This window comes from Chiloscyllium punctatum, chromosome 17 (assembly GCF_047496795.1).
Source record: "Chiloscyllium punctatum isolate Juve2018m chromosome 17, sChiPun1.3, whole genome shotgun sequence".
NCBI classification, from domain to species: domain Eukaryota; kingdom Metazoa; phylum Chordata; class Chondrichthyes; order Orectolobiformes; family Hemiscylliidae; genus Chiloscyllium; species Chiloscyllium punctatum.
In genome coordinates this window covers 74425347-74441494 of record NC_092755.1, presented here as the reverse complement: position 1 = coordinate 74441494, position 16148 = coordinate 74425347, and the positions used below count along the sequence as shown (strand labels likewise).

General features: G+C 37.3%; 1 protein-coding gene across 2 annotated transcripts in view; it reads right to left on the bottom strand.

Annotated features, from left to right (window-relative positions):
* Positions 1–16148, bottom strand: part of ift81 (intraflagellar transport 81 homolog) — a 149780-nt gene that overhangs the window by 66728 nt on the left and 66904 nt on the right. For both annotated transcript variants that reach the window (XR_011962981.1, XM_072587493.1), the window contains exons 16-18: positions 14035–14106; positions 13862–13947; positions 13129–13174 (exon numbers count right to left, since the gene is read on the bottom strand). Coding sequence is in view for 1 of the 2 variants with exons in the window: in XM_072587493.1 (XP_072443594.1) it covers positions 13129–13174; positions 13862–13947; positions 14035–14106 (204 nt within the window). In the remaining variant the exon portion in view is untranslated. The remainder of the gene's footprint in view (positions 1–13128; positions 13175–13861; positions 13948–14034; positions 14107–16148) is intronic.

Sequence of the window (16148 nt, the reverse complement as noted above, 5' to 3'; positions counted from 1 at the left end):
ACGACCTCCTCTTCAACTTCCTCACCTTCTCTAAGGCTCTCCTTAAAACTTTGATCAAGCTATTGTGTGGCTCTTTGGTATAGCTTCTATATTCTATCGACCACATGTTGTTTGGCTCCATTTCTATGTTAATGAAGGTGGCTGCAATACACCTTCCTTTCAAATTTGATTTGTTAGGTATCAAAGGCGATATTCAACTCCTTACAATTCATGACAGACATCAGATGAGAATTCCTTGATGCTGATAATAATGGCCACTTCCTAGCCTCAACATTCATTGCCTTTTCACCTTTCAAATTGACACTTAAAAGTTAATTTTCTTGTTTTCTTTCTCAAATGTAGAATCTCTGAGTTTCAATATCTTTGAAAGATTTAAAAGTAGTTAATTTATTTGAAATTACAAACTAATTTCAAACAGGTCACATTCTGAAGTTATTTTCACCAAATGGATCCTGTATCCTAATGAGGTTTAAACATAAAATTAACCACAATGCTAGAAGGATTAACTGTGTGCATTACGAGCATCCACATTAAAAGGTGCAAATAATTTTCAGCTAAGTCTTATATGCTACAGATATTAATTATGGATCTGGTTTGCCCTTGGATAATAGTGCTTGCCAAAAATTGGTAAGTCCCAACACCAATTAGCGCCTTTACTGTTAAGCTCTGAGAATAGCTTTCAACTATTCTGACTGTGCGATTGAGTAGGCATATCTGTTCAAATATAGGGTGCATTCCTGCAATTCCTGGTTCTGAATAACAGCTGCCAAGCATATTTCCCAAGACTTACTAGAACAGGCAATGAATTATTTTTGTCAGGAAGTAATTGCTAAAGTTACCTACACTTCTTATAAACAGTTTTTAATCACAAAAGCTGGGCGATTTGTATGTGATTTAATGCCTAGAATCCAAGACATGCAATCCAAGTGTTGAAAATAGCTTAAAACAAAACTTAAATCTTTACAATTGCAAAAGATTTCCAGTTACATGGATTCCAAAGTTGTTATTTTGGAGTTTTTGTCAATCCTTATCTTTGTTGTGACCACTTGAATGTTGTTTTTATATCAGAATGTGGAGGAAAGAAAAAGGCTTCTTTGAGACCAACAAAAATAAGTAAACTCTATACTAGAAGAATGCAGCCAAGTTGCTATAATCACCGCATCTCAAAAGAGTTTCACTTCAAGTTTCAATTGTCACTAAAGCAATGGTATAATTCTATATGCAAAATTTGCAATTTTCTTATTGTTGTGGCATAGAAAATATTATTTCATTGCACAGATGGAGGACTCTAGCTAAAACAAATTGGGCCGGACTTTGCTGCCATGAGCATCAAACAGCATCTGTGTTTTTTTTAAGCATTTGTCCTTTGGAATGCAAGCATAACTCTGTGCTTCTTGTGTTTGCCACTTGATTGGTCTATTTTGTTCACAAGCTGACATCTTGGTCCTCAGCCTAGTGCAGTGCTCTGATAAATTTTTTAACAGTAGAGCTGGAGGAATGGCACTTCTTTCATGTAAACATTGCGGACAGAACATGAAGTTCAACAATTCCAGACCATAATCTATTTCCCATTTTGATTTCTTTGCATGTTTTGGCCAAAATCTTGCTTTTCTCTTGATTTTGCTTTCAGTTATCAACTGTTTTACTATTCTGCCATTTGCACCTCCTCCAGCTATCTTTGGTTTCTTGACCGGTTCCTCCTTTTTTTTTATTGTAATTTCTTTTCTGCATGAATCCAATGGCTGCAAACTCATCTCATTTAAAAAAAAATTATATACTTAATGGTAAGATCCTGGGAGTGTTGCTGAACAAAGACCTTGCAGTGCAGGGCAGGTAGAAGGATAGTGAAGATGACATTCAGTATGCTTTCCTTTATTTGTCAATTCTGGTTTTCCTGCTGTAGGAAGGATGTTATGAAACTTGAAAGGGTTCAGAAAAGATGTACAAGGATGTTTCCAAGATTGGAGAATTTGAGCTACACAGAGAGGCTGAAGAGGCTGGGCTGCTTTCTCTGGAGCGTCAGAGGCTGAGGGCTAAGGTTTATAAAATCATGAGGGGAATGGATAGCGTAAATAGGTAAGATGTTTTCCCTGGAGTGGGAGAGTCAGGAATCAAAGGGCATAGGTTTAGGGTGAGAGGGGCAAGATTTAAAAGGGACGCAAGAGGTAACTTTATTCATGCAGAGTGTGGTGTGCGTGTAGTGTGAGCTGCCAGAGGAAGTGATGGAGTCTGGTATAATTGCAGCATTTAATTACAGCAATTATACCCAATTTGATGGGTATATGAATAGGAGGGGCTTAGAGGGATATGGGCCAAGTGCTGGCAAGTGGGACTAGATTAGTCGAGGATATCTGGTTGGCACAGATGAGTGACTAAATGGTCTGTTTCTGTGCTGAACAACTCTATGACAATTTCTAATTTGTAAGGCACAGAATGAACTGTGAAGATTACAGATTCACAGTTTACACGAGTGATGATGCTGCTCCTTTAACAATGCTTTTCTCCCTCCCAGAGAGGGCTAAAAAGACACAGACTCTGAAAATTCTTAGGTTTGAAGGATTTTAAGGCCAGTACCTAACAGATACTGCCTTAGGCAAAAGGCTTTCAAGTTAAAAATAATTGTACAATGAAAGGGTAGTGGCCAGTTCTCCAAGCTCAGCTTTTCTCTGGTTGGGTTCAGTTTTAGCACAGTGGTGTTTTGAAGCTGCTAGATCCAAAGAAGCAGGTGCATGCTGGTACTCTCTCGCCTACATCTCCCCGGTAAGACCCAATGTTTGATATTACCTTTTGTGCCACGGGTACTTATGGGGATTGTTGCAAGTATTGGAAACAGCATCATAATGTTGTGATAGTCTGTTGGGTTTGCGGATAGGTTAAGTAATTTGGCATTTTGTTTATGTTTCATACGGTAATCTTCTAAATAAATTCTGTTTTGTTTAAAGCTAAGTGGTTTGACCAGCTGCATCCCTCCTGGAATATGCGTGTTACACCTGCTTAAAACAACCAGCAAAGTTAGGGTCTGGGCTACTTTCTCAAAATGTTTTGAGGGAGTCTAGCCTGGGCGATATCACAAAGAATTTGAAAGCACATGCATTTCACCTTGTCCTCCACTGAGGTATGCTCATTATCAGATAGCATATGATAATCGTGAGAATAGAGCTATTGTCTAAACCATCTGTGTGTATGTGTATCTGAAAAACCATCATGCACTGTTCACTTGGTTAACAACATCTTGCAAAATAAATTTCCAAGTTAGAAGTGCGACTGAAATAATTGCGCTCAGAATAAGGGTTTTGCATTAAATTATTTTACATTTGTAATTACTATATATATAATTTAACTTTCACTGCAAGAGGCCAAATGGATCACTGATATTGGACATATGTTACCTTTGCAGTAGAAAATAATCTTGAATTTGGGGCTAAGGTGTATTACATATGGAGCTGAACTGTGCAAATGATGGAGCTATACAGTACTCGATATGATTTCACACCAACACTGGGTTTGTGTAAGGTTAAAGTAGGGAATTTTTCAGAATGTTTGCCTTAATAAACTTAAAGAGTTTTATTTTGATTAACCAAGGTAAACATTTCTTCATGTTCCAATCTAAATATTAACTTTTTCTCTGGCAAGTAAAGAAAATGAAATTAATGCCCCCCCCTCCTCCCCCCATTACTGACGGGAGTTTTAGCCTTGATTTTTACAGTGAAATGAATTTATATTCATTACCCTATCGCTCAATCAAATTGCATGGAAGAGTTCTGCAGATGGTCACCTAATAAATGTGCCAAAATGCTTCTTAGTATCCACATGCTGGTGTAATTTCTAATGAAAGAAAAAAGGCTGCCAATTATAACTGAATGGGAACACAGCATAGAACTTATTTAAAAAAAATATTTTTACTGAAATTTTTTTTCACAAAATTAGAAGTTACAAAAATATGAAAATATAGCATAACATTAAAGGCAATAATAAGCACTAAACCAACTACTATATTACGCTACAAAAGAAATCAAAACTACAATCATAGAGTCATAGAGATGTACAGCATGGAAACAGACTCTTCGGTCTAACTCGTCCATGCCGACCAGATATCCCAACCCAATCTAGTCCCACCTGCCAGCAGCTGGCCCATATCCCTCCAAACACTTCCTATTCATATGCCCATCAGGTGCCTTTTAAATGTTGCAATTGTACTAGCCTCCATCACTTCCTCTGGCAGCTCATTCCATACACGTACCATCCTCTGAGTGAAAAAGTTGCCCTTTAGGTCTCTTTTGTATCTTTCTCCTCTCACTGTAAACCTATGTCCTCTAGTCCTGGACTTCGCCAACCCAACTTTGTCTATCCTATCCATGCCCCTCATGATTTTATAAACCACTCTACATTCACCCCTCAGCCTCCGACACCTCCAGGGAAAACAGCCCTAGCCTATTCAACCTCTCCCTCTACCTCAAATCCTCCAATTTGAGGGGGGGTGGGAAGAGTTGGGACCAGGGAGATAGTGAGGAAAGAAATCACACTGAGACTGGTACAGTTGAGAACAAAGGTGAGTCAAACAGTCAAGGTAGGCAGGGACAAAGCAGAGAACAAGTTAGGACTGATAAATTAAATTGCATTTATTTCAATGCAAGAGGCCTAACAGGGAAGGCAGACGAATTTAGGGAATTTGTTTGAAATTCTTCCTCTGATGGCATTAGGTTTATCAAACCAAACCATCGTGGATAGACAAAAACCCTAATCAAAATGGCTGACAGATCTGCTTCCAAATAATTCAAAAAGGGCTGCCATGTCATGTTTTCTGGTGCATCATATTTGTAAGAAGGTCTAAAGGAATGTGTTCCATAATTGACATATGCCACCCCGACAAACCTGGACAGGGAGTGGGGGGGGGGGAATTTTCTCAGACATCCAGCACATCAGAATGTTCTTCCTCACACAAAAAAAGTGATAATTTTAAAATGCTTTTTTCCATCTACATCTGAGGGAGGTAAGTCCCGCAAACCCAGGAGCAAAGAGACCAGGTCCACCATGACTTTGATCCCCAAGACTCTCTCAATTTCTCCTGCCACAGCGCTCCAATATGCGCAGAGTCTGTAGCAGGACCACCGACAATGACTGAGAGTACCTGTGTTTATTTTACATTTGGGGCACATTGAAGATGCTCCCTGCTTACATTTTGCTAGATGATCTGGGGCCAGATGAGCCCTATGAAGAATCTTTAACTGCATAGCATGGGTCCTTCAAAAAATTGAAATCCTCCTCACATTCTCACAAACGTTCTCCCATGTTTCCGAAGTAGTCTCGACTCCTCTCTCTCCCAAACCTCACATAGATGTTCGATGTTACCCAAGGAACCTCAACAAATCATAAAGAGTACTCACTGAAAGAGTGCTCTTAGCTGGAAGCACCCTCTTTTCCGTATCAGATAGACAACACTCAGTCAAGAGCATGGTCTCCTTTCGGATAAAATGAAAGAAATGGAAGAGGTCCCTACTTGACAATCTATATTTGTGAGTTATTTGATCAAATGACATCAAGTTTCACCCCGAAACACATTACCAAACAAGCGACTCCATTTCCGCCCAAAGTTCAAATCCAGGATCCATTGTCCCTGGCCAGAAACCCGATATGCTAATTATGGGAGTGAGAAAAAATGTTTTAGACGTATTATCCTCTAACTGCCTCATTGCCCTCCATGCTTTGCAAGTATTAGTAACTATTGGATTATGGCAATGTTCCACAACTGTCCCCATTTTGGCTAAAAACAGCAGGTTGAGAAGATTAAATGGAAGATTCTTCCTGATGAGTATGGCCAACTCCTGCTCTTGGTGTTAAAGGACGAGAAAAACACCCACTCAAACCCACTTTGCTGTAACTTCAAGCGTTCCTTGTCATTAAGGTGAGTCTCCTGCAACAGGGCAACATCCACCATCTCTTTTTTAAGGTTTGACAACATGTTTTTCATTTTAACTGGCGAATGGATCCTTCTAATATTCCAGGTGCACCATTTAAGAACACTGCTAGCCATGATCCTTTACAACCACCTTTGACCTGCCGAGTGCAAGAATCCGACTTACTGGGCATATTCAAAAGAAGACTGACCTGCCGAGTGCAAGAATCCGACTTACTGGGCATATTCAAAAGAAGACTCATGGAGTCTATTTACGAGAAACCAAAACACTAAACTAACTGCAAAACACAAATGGGGGAGCTCTACTGCCGCCCATAGAGGGCACTTACACCTCCCATGCAAATCTCCATTCTCCTTTCCATCCCAGACCCAAGCAATAGAAGGAAACAGGCAAAATAACAAGCACTCTGCCCACCCCCAACTATATTCCAACTCCAGTCCTAGTTGGAAATAAAAACACCAACAGCAGCTTCTTTAAGAAAAGGGTAACTTTACAAGAAACATAGTAAGAAAAAAACCAAACATTATTGTCCAGGATATTATTTTCTTCGAATTATTTTACACTGTCCAACAAATTTTTCACTTGTTCCAGGGAGTCAAATGACCGCACTGTCTCCTCGTGCATAATATGAAGCACCGCTGAGTATTTCATCGAATATTGAATCCCAAGGTCCCTTAATTTTCTCTTGAACTCATCAAATGATTTCATTTTATAGATCTCTGCCGCAGAAAATTTCTGGAAAAACATTATCTTAGTTCCCTGATAAGCCAGGGCTGGTGGATCTTTCCCCATCCTTCTAGAAGATTCTAGTCCCCTCTATTTGTCCCTGCAGCTTTGAAATTGCATCAGGACCGGGTGGGGGGCACTGATTCAGAACAGATTTGCGCACCGCAACCCGGTGAGTTCTGTGAATCTTCACCTAGTCTGCCTCGGCATCTCAGCCAAGAAACTGTGGCAGCCAGTCTTCAAAACCATGCTAGCTGCCCACTTTCCACTCCCTTCTGCAGCCCAAGGACCCAGATATTTTTCCTTCTACCTTGATTTTCCAGATGATCAACCTTTCAGTCAAGACCTGATTTTCAAGGGTCTGGATCTGCCTCACCGAGGACTCGACCCCAGTCTCTGATGCCGCTCAGCCTCTTCAACTTGCTTCCCTGACCCTTCCAACTCCTTCTTGTGCTTTTGTATCATGACCAAAATCAGCTCCAGCCGAGTATGATAGTCTTCCATCAACTCCCTGATCATCCCTCGGATTGCCAGGAGTCCTTCAGTGACGTTCTACTGTGCAGGTACCTCTTTCACAGCTGCCGAGGGAGCTGCAGCTGCATTCACAGGCACGCATGACGCATTTGGCAAGTCTCCTGTTTATTGGGGCTTGGCTGTATGCTTTCCTTTCTCATCCGCGCTTGCTCAAAAAGAATTTACAGTTGAACATCAACCGTCCGAATATGCACCATCCAAACAAGATCTCAAGGCCTTGCAAAAACTGCACCAAGCAACCAGAATTCAGTTATCAGTTTAATGGCATTATGACACGAATTGCCAGATAATTGAGAGGTGAATTGCTGGATAATCAAGAGACACTCAAGACAACCGGCACTCATGGATTACCGCTTGTTTCCAGCGACCCAAACTCCCCGTCCGTCCTGCCCAAACAATCGAGGCTTCACTGCAAATGGATTTAATGGTTTCACAACCATTTAACATCAATTTTCTTTGAAAAAAGGTAAGGTTGGGGGTGGTGTAAAAATATCACAACTGCTGGGTTGGGGTGCAGACCTCAACAAGGCAGATCTACTCAGATTGCCACCATCTTGGGTCCCAGTGTATCACTTTTAATGCTTAAAAAAAGCTCATTTAATGAAAGATCACGCACTGGTTTCAGTTATCACAGCTGACATGTTGCCCTTGTCAATGGTTACAAATTCATCATAAATTGGAGTGGCATAGTCTTGTTTTCAAGTAAACTCAAGGTGTACTCTGCAATGAAACATACTATTGAATAATAAATTTATACATTTACAACTTGCTTACAAAGTGTAGGTTACAGATAAACTAAGTTTGTTTTCTGTAGTTCAACTGCTATTATAAGCATTGCTGAGTCTTGGTTCTCAGATACAGAAACTGGGAAATAAAGAGATGTTATTTCAGGCTACTCCTTTGATTTGTTAGATTGTTGATTAGCTTAAACCTGTTGCGTAAGTTCTTTAGGACCCTCAGACAACTTTGCAATAATTTCATGGAGCTAGTCCTCCCTGGGCAGAGTGTAGGTGGAGTTAAGGGAGAAAGACAGAAAAATATGGATAGCTAGGCAGAAGCCTGAAGTATGGCTATGTGAATGTTAGAAACGTGTAGAGAAACAGGTGAAGTAGACTGACAAGCTTTAGGCAGTACTTTATGAATTTTTCTTAATCGTAAGATTAGAGCTTGATATAACGTGAATATCATATGTTGTAGTAATTTGTCTTAATATTTAATAAACCAGTTTGTCTTGTACCCATTCTCATGGCTGTGGACCAAAAACCAACAAAAGATGGTGGTAGTGACAGGATCAGCTACCTAGAAAATCATGGCAGCAATGAAAATCAAAAAATGGATCTGACATAATTTGAAGAGAAGAAATTAAAAAGTAACTTTTTCAAACAGAAGTTAAGTAAATTCTTCAGAAACAGGCTTAAAGAAAGAATGATTTATTTGAATTCAGCATTTTGGAACCCTACCAGTTTTTTTAGTTAAATGTTCATTATTTTGACAGTTTGAATAGGTAGCTGAAGTTTTACTCAGCAACTATGAAGTTTTACCAATTTTAATCACGAAAGTGGATCAGAAGTTATAAATGCAAGCAAAGTGTCAAACAGTATAAAATTTGGCATGGAAACACCTCAGACTGAGAAAAAAAAACTGGTGTGAATGACATCACAGCTGAATGACATCGCATCAGCCATCTTTGATATCAAAAAAATCAAAGAATCTTATTGAATCATACTATTTTGAGAATATTTCTACCCACACGTCTTTTAGAAGTTCTTCAGTCATCCTGGAAAAGGAATATCTTCATCTATGTCCAAGAAGGCATTATATTGATAAAGGAAAACTCAATGTTATATTGAAAACAGCATTTAGAGCAGCCAAAACTTAAACAGTTTTCAGGATTAGTACAACAAAACTTCCACCATAATAAAGATTCAACAATGTTAATCAACTAAGAATACAAGGCAACAAAATGATGTTCTACAAGGAGATCAAAATCCTAATAATGACTATCTAGATCAACAAAATAAACTTCAAGTGCCTATCAATATTTGAGTGAATGCAACATCTGTATTGATGTGTGAGAAAAATTCAAGTTAGCAGATCTATTTGCAAATGTACAGCAAACTGGCAAATGTGGAATGAATAAATTCTTAAGCTTTTGAACAGCTTCAGGATCAAACACCAAATCATATGCTGAACATGTGTGTCTATCATGTGGGAAGAACATCTGATCACAGACAACAGATCAATGAGAAACAAATTACATATGACAACCTTCTAACAGCTTTTGATTAATACTTCACCTCGAGGACAAATAGGATACTGGGGGTTATGCTTCAATAGCAGTAGCAACTCTCAGGATAGCCTGTAAATGGCTTAACTAATTATATATATTTATATCTAAACCATGCAATGATGGAAACTTACAACAAAAAATAATTTTTGACAGAAGTATTGTAGATCTCTTGGATAAAGCAGTCACAAATTAAATCAAAAGGGTCCAATCTAGAGTGAGCAGTCCACAAATCAGTGGATACAGAGTTTAGAAAATTGTTCAAGAAGCATTAAACAATAAATTCCATTTACTGCAAAACATTGATTACTTAAAGCATGAAAGAGCTTTTAACCAGAGGAGACAGACTTCTCTGCAGAAAATATATTGCATATGCTAATATCAAAGCAAAATCTTAAACAATTGAATGCTATTGTTCCTTATCACAGATATGGTTCTAAAAGCTCACATCAATGGAGACCAACTTTTCCAGCCTTACACCAACAATATATTCATTGTAGGAAAGGAGGTCATTTCTTGAAGATGCACTATCGTCTAAAGAACATACCTAGCATCAAGCCAAATCATTACCAAGCCAACACATGTTCATTCATGTCTTCAAACAGAATCTTGAAGAACAAGTCAGCACCGAAAAGTAATATATGAAGAACAACTATCTACTGTTGTGACACAAAGACAGATAGCCAAATCAAATCAGCCTCCCTAACTCTGAACTCATAACACAGTAAAATTAAAACCTTCAAAGACCCTCAAATTTGACTCCAATTGTTCCCAACCAGACTTTTTGAATAATCAATACCAGACTTTGAATAACTGATACCAGACATCAGGTTTACAGTTTAAACAGATTTAACAATATATTAATGATGCTAAAAATCACACAACACCAGGTTATTGTCCAACAGGTTTAATTGGAAGCAGTGGCTTTCGGAGCACTGCTCCTTCATCAGGTGGTTGTGTACTCTGAAAGCTAGTGCTTCCAATTAAACGTGTTGGATTATAACCTGGTTTTGTGTGATTTTTAACTTTGTACACCCCAGTCCAACACCGGCATCTCCAAATCATTATTAATAATGCAGTAGCTATAGCAGAGCAAAATTAAACAATAGGATAATCTAATTAACATTTATGATTTAAGCCCAATCATGTTTGATTCTACCTCCCCAATCTCTCATAAACAGACACAGTCAACAGTCACAGTTAAGAAATAAATCAAAAAGGGGAAAAAAAAAGAAACGTTACTGGCCAGTTCACTTAAGCAGATTCCACGATCTGTAACATCTCAGGCATATAGGATTGCATCTTGCTTGGTTTCCGAAAACACTGATGCATATACTTAGCTTCCAGTAGTTTCCAAGGACCATTAATTTAGTTATTATAACTGAGATTCTACTCTCTAAACATTTAATAAATTGATAAGAAGAGGATAATTAGGGAGCAATCAAACTTCTATCCTGTAGCTATGGAAGCCAAATTCCTTCTGACCTAAACATACTTCAAAAATCAGTTCAAATTCTGGCTTCTCTTTGTTGGACTGTTTGTCACCCTGTAAGGCTCCTGTTACCATTCAAATATCTGCCATGCGTTTCAACATAATGCCTCTCCAGAGTTGAAGTGTCTATAGGATACTTTTAACAAGAAACAACCTACAATTAACATTTGACCAGGCCTCATAAACAAATACTATTGAGTTTGTTCTCTTATTTTTAAAAAAACAAGCTGCTGTTCACAGTCCAAAGCTCTGAGTTCACATTTTGCAGCTCTAAACTAAACTGATAAAAACTAAAAGTAAAACAATGAAAAATTAGTTTGACTTCTGACACTATAGATGAATAATATCACTCTGCTATGGAGAATTAGCACCATGACCAATCTAGATTCTAATGACTGACAAGAAACAACTTAACTTCCCAATACATCTTGCAGTTGTAAACTCTTCAGCAATCATGGCTGACCTAACGGAAGCCATCAGAGAAAAAACACACTCATCAACTTTACCTCAAAGTGTTTCAAAACCTTGTCATAGACTTCTCACCTACTTACTGACAAAAATGAAAAGACTTGGGGAAGAGTGAGAGATACATTATCAGGAAAGTGTGTATGGTAAAATCTTGTGAAAATAAATAATCTGGGTAGTTCATTTGAGCATGCATATGAATGCTAATGAAATTATCTTTTTCAGGGAGAAAATAGTTGGGCAAAAGGTGCCATGTAAGGTCTTTAAGACCCTGGACCATACTTGTTATGATGTCACAGAGATGCTTTTCACTTGGCAGAAGTGATGTGTGAGCAGAGTTAAGGGACAAGTAGAGAAGCACATGGAGAATCAGGCAGAAGCTCAAATCTAGCCTTGGGAATGCTAGAAACACATGCAGAAAATACATTGGGTAGACTAACTAGCATTACGTGAAATGGAATATGGAATAGTCTATAGAATAGTTTTTCAATAAATTAATAATAAAATTAGAGCCTGGTATATCTCTGAATACCATGCATTGTAGCATATATTAATATTGAATAAACAATGTTAGAAAGAACTTCAAGCCTGAAGACAATTCTTGACTTTGCCTTCACCTCAACCAGTCTGTCTTGAATTCAAACTTATGGATAAGGGCATAAAACCGTGCAAAAGGTAGCCTTTCAATAAAACTTTAAACACATTTTAAAAATTTACCATTGTATGTTGGTTCAGTAACACAAGTGTAGCAGCTGCCTCCAAATGCATTGGTTGTAGATTTGAAAAGCAGTGCTGCTCCAGTGTTCAAAATCATCTGTTCTCCTTGTGCTCAGTAGATTAATGGAAAATTTGGTATCTTCATCGTATGCAGTAGGCATGCTTTATAAAGAGTCTTAAATTTTAATTGTCTTAAACTCAAAGTACCTTGTTCAACTAGATAAAAAGTTAATTTTTTTTGACAGTAGCACTTGTAGTAGATTATCCATTATGCACCCAAGGACTTTAAAAATGGAAATAAAATATTAAACAGTTGATAAAATTAGAGTCTAGAAAGTTAAAAGAAAAATCTAGAAAAGAATTTGGAAGTAGGTAATACTATTTTACTTTCCTGTTTTAATTTTAAAATAACTTCAATTCATGCTGATCACAATTTCAGATTCTTCGTGGGCAGCTAGATTATTTTAGGAAACTCAAATAATCTAGTTTTCAACCATACATGGGAAAAGTAAAATGAGGAAGAAGTCAAAGAAACCTTAGTCCCAGGTCCAAGTGCATGTGAATCTGCGTCAGCATCAAACTCATCTGGGAATAATCACATGCCACCCTAAACAAATGCAGTTCAGTCTAGCTGCATGTTACAAATTAGTATTCTTACATCCTGATAAAGCTCAACAGATCTTGAGGTTTAAGTTAACAGGAACACACAATTAATTATTTATCACTACTGTACAAGTTTTTATTGCAGACATTTAAAATCGAATGTGTTGTTATAAATGACATGCCCTGTTGCTGCAGTTCATATTTGAAATCACAACTGTTGATGTTGCCTCTTCTCAAGCGATTAGTTACTGATGACAACAGCTACGAATGTTTTTTTTCTGATATAGCTGTGCCAAGACTTCTGGACAGCTGGCTGGATTCTTACTTGTTAGTTGAGATAAAATACAATATTTTTCTTTACATAGTCCATTTTACAGAAAGAGACTCACCTTTCCGAGATTTTCTTGCTCAAGGATATTTCGATTGTACTGCTCTCTAAATAAAAATTCACAAATTAATAAATTAATAATCATTGTATTGCTTTTGATCATTATTCTATTGGAAATGGCAAATCATTACATAACAATGCTGAAATGTAGCCTCAGTACTAAAAAATTGTATTAGAATAGCTGAATATTGAGATAGGACTAATCATTCATTTTCCTTAAGTTTGGAAAACAATTTCAGTGCTGGTGACTCTACCAGAGTGTCAAAATGTGCAATATAATTTGAATTGTTCATATTGACAGATTTAAAATGCTTCCTTATGAAGATGTAAAGCTATATTTTGTTTTAGAGATTGTTTCCTAGAGAATTATCCTTTCAAATAAACAACCACATTAACAAGCCTTTTTACACCAAGAATAGCTTGGTTATTTAAGTTTCTTACAGCTTTACAATTGGAAAGCAGTTTGTACTATTCATTTTATGCACTTTCACCAGTGAGAAAATGATGATTCCTTATTTTCCACAAGTTTTCTTTCTACTGTGAAATGCAATGGATGTGTAACTAAGCAGGACAGTTTTCTTGAGGAAGGAGACATCAAAACAGTGCCAAGGTTTGATAAATGTGTTAAAAATAAATTGACCTGTGACTCAACAGTCATAACATGAATATCTTTAAAAAGACAAGCTCAGCAATGTAAAATGTGTATAAAAACATGTTTGAATCTATACATTTACCTTAAGGCTTTTCTTCTTTCTTGTGGATCTGCAGAAACATATAGTTTCATTTCATCAGAAGCTCGCTGTATCTGCTTTTCAGCGATCTGTTTCAACAGAAGACAATTTAAACACCTGCAAGACCTTTTGAGATCAATGTTTATTCATTGTAATTTATCCATATGGGCAGTTACCTTTTTCAAACAGTTGATGTAATGGTATCTAGTTTCCTCCTGCCCACATTCCTCCCTGAGCCCTTGGACTTCCTGCCAATGTTTTAAATTTAAGAATTACTTTACATGGTAGTTATATGACACATCATATGCTCCCCTTTCCATTGAATAATGTATAAAATGAAAATCGTACATTAATCTATTATGGCATTGCAAGTAGTTGTGTGTAAACAATGGTACTTGTTATAAAAATATTTTTCTGAATAATAAAGCATAGTAAACTTAGTAGAGCCTATGAATGCAAGAAAATGTATACTGTAGTGAGAAAATATAAATTAGTTACTATTAATGAATTAACAACATTAATTTGATAAGCATCACTTGACTGATTTATCAACTTTACCTTTTTAGTCTCATTTTTAGAAAGTAAAAATTATAGGGAGTATTTTTCTGTTCAGAAATGATTCACTTGGTCTGGTGAGAAATATCTTGGATTTTGCAGAAAGTTCATAATTAGCTGAATAGATAATAATCTCCTTTTGGTAGCAATTCTTTTCGCTATTTGTGCTCAACCTAGGCTGCCTTAAAGGACCTGGTTCTCACTCAAGTGTGTTACGACACTGGATAAACACTTCTGCTTAACTTAAAACCAGCAACACAGAAAAGATTTATCTTGTGCAGTAATCTGTAAAAATTCGACAGGACAAGAACTATTTAAAGTAAAAGTTAACAACTTTATTTCTTAAAGTATAAAGGAGAATAATTAACTAACCACTATTTTCAATTTCTTCCTCTCACCTATCTTTTAGCTTCCCTTCTATAATGCTAGTCCAATAAAAGTCCCAATTAAGCTTTACAAAACCGCACTTCTTCTCTCAAAACCAGGCAGATTTCGTGCTTTTATTTGGATCTTTCTGTGTCTTCTTTTCTTCTTAGGAATTTCTGTGTCACAGATTACTGATTGAAAAGATACTTTTAAGAGAGCTTTTTCAAGCAGTCTGTTTACATGCTGGGCTTGGCAGTTTTCCTCTCAACTGTTCAACTTTCCCCAGTCTTACACCCCCAAAGCACCGGATTGTGTCATTGGCTTTTAAGATTGTCAATACACTCAATTCAAAGTGGATTGGAGTTTGATATTTTTCGAGCTAAAATTTAAACTGATTTCCTATGAAACAAAAATAAAAATTCAAATTCAGCCACTCAGTGAGTGCTTTGTTCTTAATCAAATATTACTTTGTAAATTCTCCAGCACTTGGTGTACTTGCCAAGTGTTTCATTCTCTTAAAAGGTACACCCACATCTTTGTAACAAGTGAATTAAGCCACTTCCAGGTGTGTTGGGCCAACTCTACAGGATATGCTATCAAAATGTCCAAGGAGTGAAAAGTGAGAGTAGAAACTGAAGCAAAAGCATTGGACTTAAAATATCAAGTATAAATGGATTCTAACAATGGGGGTAGGTATGATTGGATTTCTGCCAACTGTTATGGAATCTCATTCTTTGCTTCTCCTCTTCCATTACTATAGGTCCAAGTGACATGCACAATGGAAAGAGCATTCCAGCTAATTTGACCTTGTTGGGCCGAAGGGCCTGTTTCCACACTGTAGGGGATTCTATGGTTCTATAAGTCAAAGGCAGGACTTTCTCCATGTGCAGCACCACTTGCAGTCGACATCAGCAATCTTAAAACAGCTTTGCAAACCATGAAGCACTTCTATAATCTCAGAGATATCCTCAATAGATTAATCCGCAACTAACTTAAGAATGGTTGATGATGCCATTAAATAACCCTGCCAGGAAGTGCTCCCTACTCCTGGTCTGCAGTTCAACGTCAGTAGCTAGCTGGAGCAATGAGATAAAAAATGGTGGTGCTGGTATCAAACGACATTATACACTGAATGACATTATAATTTCCCTACTCTGCATATTAATGGCATCAAATTAAAAATTACACAATACCAGGTTATAGTCCAACAGGTTTATTAGGAGTCACTAGCTTTTGAAGGTGCTGCTTCTTCATCAGGTGGTTGTGGAGCAGAATCATAAGACACACTTTACAGCAACAGGATTGCAGTGTCATGGAATGTAATACTAAACAAATTTAGCTTAAGACTTTCATCTTTTAGAATATCCAT